The sequence below is a fragment of the Halyomorpha halys genome, unplaced genomic scaffold (genome assembly GCF_000696795.3).
Source record: "Halyomorpha halys isolate HHAL.00 unplaced genomic scaffold, Hhal_1.1 Scaffold267.1, whole genome shotgun sequence".
NCBI classification, from domain to species: Eukaryota; Metazoa; Arthropoda; class Insecta; order Hemiptera; family Pentatomidae; genus Halyomorpha; species Halyomorpha halys.
The window spans coordinates 543,156-552,339 of NW_027111312.1; the positions used below are offsets into that span (position 1 = coordinate 543,156).

The 9,184-nt window shown below is 30.9% G+C and overlaps 1 protein-coding gene across 6 annotated transcripts in view; it reads left to right on the plus strand.

The window, feature by feature from the left end:
• The window catches only part of Vinc (vinculin), a 36,737-nt gene that overhangs the window by 7,041 nt on the left and 20,512 nt on the right, over positions 1-9,184 (plus strand). For all 6 annotated transcript variants that reach the window (XM_067049325.1, XM_067049326.1, XM_067049327.1 and 3 more), the window contains exons 5-15: positions 108-252; positions 1,047-1,246; positions 1,703-1,891; positions 3,170-3,388; positions 3,848-3,984; positions 5,207-5,337; positions 5,612-5,813; positions 6,275-6,402; positions 6,705-6,902; positions 8,074-8,165; positions 8,314-8,389. In XM_067049325.1, coding sequence (XP_066905426.1) covers positions 108-252; positions 1,047-1,246; positions 1,703-1,891; positions 3,170-3,388; positions 3,848-3,984; positions 5,207-5,337; positions 5,612-5,813; positions 6,275-6,402; positions 6,705-6,902; positions 8,074-8,165; positions 8,314-8,389 — 1,717 coding nt within the window. The remainder of the gene's footprint in view (positions 1-107; positions 253-1,046; positions 1,247-1,702; positions 1,892-3,169; positions 3,389-3,847; positions 3,985-5,206; positions 5,338-5,611; positions 5,814-6,274; positions 6,403-6,704; positions 6,903-8,073; positions 8,166-8,313; positions 8,390-9,184) is intronic.

The window sequence follows — 9,184 nt, forward strand, 5'->3', positions numbered from 1 at the left end:
ATTTTTCTTTTCTTTTGTTTAATTTTAATGTTTGTAATATTTATAAGTTTGGTTAATTTTTTTTTTTTTCAAATTGAGATTATCTATATTTTTTTTATAATATTTAGGTTTCTCGTGAAGTTGGTGCTAGAGAGAAAGAACTTACTCATCAAGTTCATAGAGAAATCCTTATCAGATGCTTAGATCAAGTGAAGACTTTGGCTCCGATTCTAATTTGCAGCATGAAAATATTTATTCATATTATTTCTCAAGGTATGTATTATTGTAAGTTTATAATATGGATATTTTCATTGAGTAGGTAATAATGATAGGATGCAGTTTTCTTTTATTATCAGTACTCATTACATAATTTGTTAGCATTTGTAGCTCAATATTTTTAATTTCTTGAGACCCGTATCTTTACTAAACTGGTAGCGTGGGCCCTGTCTGTCACTTTTTACTGCTTAAAATTAAGTACACATAAAAGTTTCGCAATAGGGGTATTCATGATGTGTTAAATGTAAAAAGTTTTAACATGTTAAATTTGATTTGGTTTGTGAGCAGCCTAATTTAAAGTCCATGTTATATGTTAAGTGCAAGAGGAGCTACTAACAGATTTTCATCTTTCCTCCACCTCATTTGTTCCTTCTTTCCTCTCCTAGTTTTTTTTTCTCCCCATTACTTTATTATTATTTTTATCCATTACTTTGTTAGAATCTAAAAACAATACAAACCAAACACTAACTACGAGCAACTAACCTATCAAAATGACAACAGACAAAAGAGTATAGTGTGGAGCTCAGCTGATATTATGTCATGTAGCATGACGTCATTCTCCATTTAGCAGACCTATTAACAGACTCAGCCATGTTAAATGTTATATTGTTTTAACATGCTAAATGAAGGAAATATTTCTCCATTTAACACCCTTTAAGATGTTAAACTAAAGATCATGAATTCCCCTAATGTTTCCTGCCTGTTATTCTATATTATGTCTATGTTAAACTGATTTTGAATTCATTAAAATCATGTACTCATTTTAAAATATTAATTTAAATTTTTATTAGGTGGTAAAGGGGCTGAAGAAGCTGCTGAAAACCGAAACTACTTAACTTCAAGAATGACTGATGAACTTCATGAAATAATTAGAGTTTTACAATTAACAACTTATGATGAAGATGAATGGGAGGCTGATCAATTAACTGGCATGAAGAGAGCTAACAACGCAATACAGAGTAAAATGCGAACTGCTACAGATTGGGTCGAGGTATGGCTTTTCTAATTTTTATTTAAAACAATCTTGTATTTTATTCCTCCTCTCCATCTTATGACACTGGTGAAATTTGTATAGGTGCTTATTATTTATACTACTTATGTAGGATTTCCGTTTGTTATGTATCCTAATTCCAATATTTCATTTAAAAAAGAAAATAATGAATACTTAATTTTAATTTCTTTCGTGATAAAAAAGTATGCCTCTTCATCAATCTTTTCAGAGTTCATTGAAGAGATTCGATATTGTTCTAAATTATTTTTTTTTTTATATTTCCTATCCAAATTTTACTTGAACTTCACTATTGTGGATAAATGATGGTATTCTGCTTATAACTAAATTTGTATACATGCATGCATGTTAGAAAAATGGTTCTTAGTTTTGTGATGATGTAAAAATTTATCTTAGTTTTTGTGATGTTTCAAAGTTATGTTATAAAAATGTTTTTAGGACCCAATGGCACTTCGTGGTGGAGTTGGAGAGAAAGCCGTACGACAGATTGTTGACCATGCCAGAGCTGTTGCAGAAAGAGCTCTTCCCAATGACAAAGATCATATCAGTAGACTTTGTAGTGAGATATCAACCATGACAAGTGCGCTTTGTGAACTTAGACAAGATGGAAAAGGAACAACACCACAGGTAATTTTAAAATTTTTACAAACTGATTTCATTCTTTAAAGATTAAATTATTTTATACTTTTACTTAAAAAATAAGTTATTTAAAGCTATATTGAGAAAATCATTCCTTATCATCAATTAAAATTTTCACCTTCCAGGGTTGAAGGTGCAGTTGCTGGCACTAAACCAATTTTTTTTTTCTTAATTTAAACTGTTACCGAAATGTACATGTAATTTAATTTATATTAAAGTTAATCTTTATTAATTATTATAAAAATAATAATCCATTGTGTAATAATTTGGGACGTTTTTCTAAATATCAGTGTCCAATAAATAAATCTCTAAAAGTCCTACTCCCACTATAAAGTTTAACATTATCATTTGATAAGTGGACGCATCGCACAACTTTCTCTCATAATCCTATTTCGAATGGAAATTAAAAGTTATTTACAGCTGTACTAAGAAAATCATTCTCTTATTTAAGTAGAATTTGTTAAACCATTTTTTTTTTTTTTTTTGACATTAGAATATTTTATTATTGCAACCAATGATATTCACATTTAGGTTTATATATGCATGTGAGTAAAAATATGAGAATGTAATTGACCTAAGAAAGCTAGTTTTTCAATAGAGGGCTAAAGAACTGATGTGGTTATTGGTGTGTATCAAAATTGATAACTATTTTTTAGTTTCTTCTTTCTTCCATGTCAAATACTTTCCGTAGTTAAGATGGTAAACAGACTTTTGAAGTCCAATCAGTAATTCAATTTGTATTTGCCTGATAGAATCAGCTTCTGAATTTTATTGGCAGCTTTCTTTAAAAAATGGGGAGATTCATTATTAACTTGGCAGGGTAACTGATATTTACGTTACATAGAGGAATAAAAGAGAATCAGTTGTCAAGGGGGACTTTTGCATATGATAATAAATTAAATTTATTTGGATCACTTTTCTAACTTAAGGACTTGTATGAAACAATTCCAGAAGTTTTATAATCCTTCTGTATTTGAGTTTTCTTGTCAGGAAATCCTATCTTTTGGAATGAACTTGCTTTAAATTTATTCAAAAAAGAATTTAAATTTTCTGCCTACTTGAACTTGTCAGAGGAATTTGGTTTCCAGTTTTTTACTCATTAATCAGCTCTTAATCTAGAATATATCTAATAGACTATCAGTTTGGCACCGGTGTGACGTTGGCAATATAAAGAAGCTTAATATCACACATGGATCAAAAAGAAATATCTTTACTTTTTAAATAATTCATTTTTAACTATTTGATAAATACTAACATATTTTTTAGGCTGAAACTCTAAGTCGCAATCTTCATGAAAGGCTAGGTGATCTTATGAGAGCTGTAAGCACAGCCGTAAACAACAGTGAGAGATTAGGAGGTGAGCAACCAGCTCATACAGTGGCTGGTAGATTAGAACAGGCAGGGCGTTGGTTACAGCATCCAGAGAGAGACGATAATGGTTTAGGAAGAAGAGCTATATCCCTCATCGTTGATGAAGGCAACAAGGTTATTGTTTATATTTAATACCTATAAATTAATATAGTATTTTGTAGTGTTTATATCTTTTAAGGGGTGCTACAAATATTATTTTTAAAAAATATCAAAATAATCTATTTTATAGGTTTCATAGAATCATTTATGAATTGGTAACACAATTCTGGTGCTAAGTTAAATCTGATTATTTTTATTTAATTATTATTATTAGTAATTATAATTTAAATTATGTTCAATTCATACTATCATTTGACTGTTTCTATTGGCTCTTAGTTCCTGTATAGCTGGAGATAAAACAATACAATGCTGGAGTAAGGGTTGAAATGGGCCTTATCCAACTTCTGTTAGTGCTGTTATCACTCTTGCCTCATTCAGTTATTGTTTGACACTGAAGAACTGCAAAATGAGTGTAAAAATCTTCATGTAATCTAAATTATTTTATTTATTAAGAATTTTTTTTTTTTTTCGAAGGTTGCTGTGGGTCTTCAAGGTGTCCAAAAAGCCGAGATGATTGCTTTGTGCGAACAAGTTGATCGATTATCAAGGCAGCTCACTGATCAATGCCGACGTGGCTTAGGCAGCTCTCCACAAGCCCAGCAGATTGCCAGGTTTGTCTGATTACTTGATTGAGTTTTTGTGTATAATGTTTTGTATTAATCCAGTCATAAAGTAAGTTCTTTTGTTTGTTGGATATAATTTTAAGATTAATCACTCACTTTCCATTTGATATTATTGTTGCTTTTATTATCTGCTGATTATTTTTTGACTCTAGATTCATTAGCTAAAATAGTGGATCGAACACTCTAAAACTTACCACAGTAATAAAGTCCTAGAGAAAGTTTTGCTTGGCCATAGTAAGAATGTGATTACTAAGTTTTTAAAAATGTGTTAGATTCTTAAACTATCCTAGTTCATTTTCAATTTTTTTTTTTTTTATGAATAGTTTTGATCATAGATTATTAGGAGATAAAGATTTTTTTCTTAGACCATTTAAATAACACGTTAGCATCCAAAAATCTATCTCAATCCTTAAACAGCTCCTAAAATTTGATGATTTTCACCTCTGGAGACAGGTTCAACAGTCAAGGACTTATCTGGAGAGCACATAATGAAACTTAAAAGATTGATCAATTGTTTCATTAAATTCTTTTATGATGTATCCATTTGTTCCTGTATCACTGATATTCTGAGCATGGGTGGCTTTGTCCCAATATCCAACTACAATACCTTATTAGTACCTTCCTTCTTTATCCTTTTCTCCATTTGCGGAGCCTCCCTTAATCTCGTTTAAACACTATTTCTTTATTTCCTCAAAGATCAATTTTTTGTGTATGTATAAAAAATAAAAGTTTATGTATGGTTATATTACGATTGTGCAAATATGTAAATGCTGTTTAGATTGTACATTACTGTTATTCTTTGGACACTAAGTTTCCCAGAATAAAGATTAAATTTTAATTAAACTTTTTTTAAATACATTTATATATCTCATGATAACAGGTAATCTGTTAATTAAAAAAAAAAATTGAAAATGGGTTTGGTTAGTTAAAGATGCAACACCTCAAATGATTCACTGGTAGTTCAAAAAATATGTAAGTGAAATTCTTCTCCATGAGACAATCAAACCACATTGTGCTGTATTTTTATTTCAATTCTAGTCACATTTCAAAAGATTGTTGTATTTATGATTTATTTAATATTAGTTACGTTGGTATTTGTTAAGTTATTTGTTTCCTTGTGATTTGATGTTAAATAATCCCTCATAATGCCCTTTACCTTATTTTTAATTAAGATTTTTCTTTTTGTGATATGTTTAATTTATTGTTTTAGGACTCTTCAAGAAAAATTGCATGAATTGAAAGATAGTATTCAAACTGCAGTTGTGAATAGAGTTGTTGAAGATTTTGCTGATATCAATACACCTTTGAAACAGTTCACTGAAGCAGTTCATGTTCCTGAAGGTAGAATTAATAATTATATCTATGAATTAACAATGGAAAATATTTTCAAAATTGTATTGGCTTCATTGTTTTTCTATTTATAACTGTTTATTGGTAATTATAAATTCAGATCTTTCTTTCTGTCTCCTTTATGATTGAAGGTTAAATTTTACATTACTGTGTAATGTAATGTTCATAATCTACTATCCAAAAGTTGTTTCACTAAAATCTGTGATATTATTGTCTACCAATTGGGAAAATGGCTGAAAATAATAATTATGAAATTTGATTTTAGGTGTACCTGGAAGGGATATGAATCTTTCTGTAAAAGCTGGTTCTCTTGATAAAGCTACCACGTCTGCTAGTCGTACTGGACGCTTGGTTGCTGCAGGAGGTACTGGCGGAAATAAAAAGTTGTCTGAATCATTGGTGACAGCTGCAAATCGGTTGGAATCATTAGCACCTCAGTTAGTGTCTGCTGGAAGAATTAGACTAGGGTAAGTTTGTATTAAATTTCTTTTTCTATAATTTTGAAGAAACTTTGCTGTAGTATTGGATGTTGCTCAAGTACATAGGATTAATCCTACTAAGTTGCTAAGCTGCATTTGTGTGATAGAGAGAATAGGTAAAGGCATGAGTATAACTTGGATTACCTCGCTTCCTGTAAATGGATTGAGTCTGGATGAGTGGGCCTTAGGTACTGAATCATAACTTCTTGTAAAAGAGTTATGTATTGGGTATCTTCTGATATGTGATCCCCTTCTGGGACCAGAGCCTCGCACAATAACTGAGAAAGGACCATCAGACATCATAATCAATCATCTAAATTAAAGATTCTTTCTCTATGCTTAGTTTGTATTCAGTATTAATCATTATTTAGGAATTTTTATCGAGTAGTGCACGATAGAATTACAGACGACCTTTTAGTAAAGATTAACTTTCTTGTTTTCATTTTTAGGTATCCAACATCTAAAGCTGCTGAAGAACATTATGAAAACCTTAGAGGACAATATGCCGAGTCTATTGCCCGCATCCGTTCTCTTTGTGATGATGCTATAAACGCTGCACATTTTACTAAAATATCAGGTATATTAGTTTTGTGTTTCATGCCATTCTATCAATGATTAGCATTTTTATGAGATTATTAGAACATTTATAATGAACATTATTATTGTCTTATCCATTTAATGTTAATCCCTGTTTTAAATATAATAGAATAAATTGTTTTTAAAATTCTATAAGTATAATAATTGTTTATAAAACTTCTTCCATTATAAAAATCTGATCATTCTTCAATGATAACAATAGTTTTAATACTTTGTTTTGATTGGAATTTTCAAAATAAAATGTTTAATGTAACGTAATATTTTATTTTTGTTATTTTTTAGAGGAGCATATGGCTAAACACACTGTACTTTGTGAGGATGCCATTGCAAAGGGTGATGCTGAAAAAATGGTCGGTCATACTACTGCAATAGCTCGTCTTGCTAACAGAGTCCTCCAGGTTGCTAAACAAGAGGCTGAAAATTCAGAAGATCCATCCTTTATCGCTGGTGTTAATAAAGCTGCTGATCATCTTCAGAACTGTAAGTTCTATTTTAGTTTACATGAGTAGCTCATAATTGAATAATTTTTAAAACTTTAAATAATAATAAATCACTATTACCAGTGCGGCTAAATTGACACCGATTCTAACTGCAAGCAGAGATCGAGTCCCTAAAAGATAGGCGAAAAATGAATGCCGTCATCCTTTACGAGCACGTGCTTAGGAATGGCAGTGATTACTGGGTCAGCACTGTTGGTAATACTAGGCAACTAAAAATGCAGTTAACAATTATTGAGACAACGAAATCTGTTATCATAAGTCTAGGCCTGAACTTTGAGATAAGAGAGCCTCTACCTGACTTGACTGAACAAAGCATTTGGACATGTCCATATGCTATAGTGCTGGATCTAATAATGCCCATCAACAAATCCACGACCCCAGCTGAGGAACTAAGGACTGTTGTATTGGCCACTTTAGCTGAGCGCTACCCTGAGCCAGAATGGATACATATATACACCAACAGGTCAGTTACAGGGCCAAATAAAAATGCGGGTGCAGGTGTCTATAGCAGCCTGTTCCAACTGTCAGCACCTGCCAGAGCAAACGCTACCAATGTTGATGGAGATAGCTGCTATTACTTTGGCTTTAGAAAAGCTTACTCACGCCAGCGAAAAGAAGATAGTTCTGCTGTCGGATTCCAGGGCAGCACTGCTGGCAATAGCGTCTGGACAGCCCTCGGCTAACGCTGGATTTCTCGCATGCCAGAGAACTATAGAAAGTATAAGAGAAATACTTAGTAATAGAATGGATTCCAGCCCATTGCGGTATACATGGGAATGAGGAGGCAGATCGACTTGCACACTGGGACTGAAAAACTGGATGGCATTGCTAGACCCTAAGAGGTGCCCTCCATTGACTTAACCAAGAGCAGTGGCAGTGGCATGCTTCTGGTTGGCCAATTGACATGACTATTTGTTGCACCACCTAGAGAGGATAGGAGTGGCTGAGTCTTCAGACTGCATCCTGTGTGGAGATGGTGAGATGACCGGCGATGGCATATTTACATGTGCAGCAATGGTGGACTTAATTTTAGACAGAAGTTTAATTAATTTATTTAATAATTAGCATTTATTTTTATATTTAACTCTGTAATAATTAGATTTTCTTAATGCCTTCTTTTTTTTTTTCTCTAAAATAACTTTATATCGTAGGTGTTACCAGGATGGTCCAAGATGCTAAAGCTGTTGCAATAAATCCACTAGATCATGCTGCTGTATCGAGATGGAGAGAATCTAACAGAGCTGTAAGCATTATTTGGTTTTAATTAATTAGGTGTTTATTAATTGTAAATTATGTATAAAAATTGATTTACCTTTAAATATTTTATGTTTGGAAAGTCTTGACAATTTGGATTTGGTCTGTAATTTGTCACTTTTTCTTTTGTTTTTTAGCTAATGACATCCGTAGGAGAAGTAAAGCATGCCCTCACTCATGACATTCCTGATATGAATGATCTTCACATTAGTGGTAAGTTGAAGCAAATTATATTATTCATTTAAATTTTTATTTAGCTTGAAAATTTTAAAGCATTAATATATTTTTATGCTTTTAAATTCTTCTTGAGAGTCATTTTTCATACTGTAAATAAATAAGGATGAATTTTGTTGTTATTATTTTAATATTTTTTCCTATAATATGAATATCTTTTTTATACAAACATAAGTTTATATAAATTTGTACAAATTGGATTAGTTGCTTTTTATATGCTAAGTGTGATTCAGTTTTGCATGATTAAAAAATAAAAATGTGCCTGTTTACTTTTGTTTTTTTCCATTATGATTTAAAGTGAATAAAAAAATGTAATAAATCAAATCATATACATTTCTTTCTTCTTGTGCTGAATTCTCTGCTGTAAAGTTCTCTTTAATCAGAACGAATGAGTATTTATCAAATATTTGAATATCGCTCAATATAAATAGCTATATCAGTCTATATATTAATTAACATTACTGATGTTATTACTAGACAGAATGGTTAAACATCTTCTTAGTCATTTTCATTTTAAAAGATTATAACTAAATATTGAAATTCGAAAAAGTAATAGTTATATTTTAAATATAAATAAAGCTTCTGTTTTAAGTAATTTTTTCAGTATTTTAGAAAAAAGTAAAACTCTCTATTAAAGTTGATTAAAACATGATAAAAAAAAAAGATTTTTTTAGGTTTGAAGGTGATAATGTGTCATTTTCTTCATCATTTTTATTGTTCCATTGCCAAAATATATGAAAACAGCAATTTTCCGCTTTTTTTTTGTATATATAT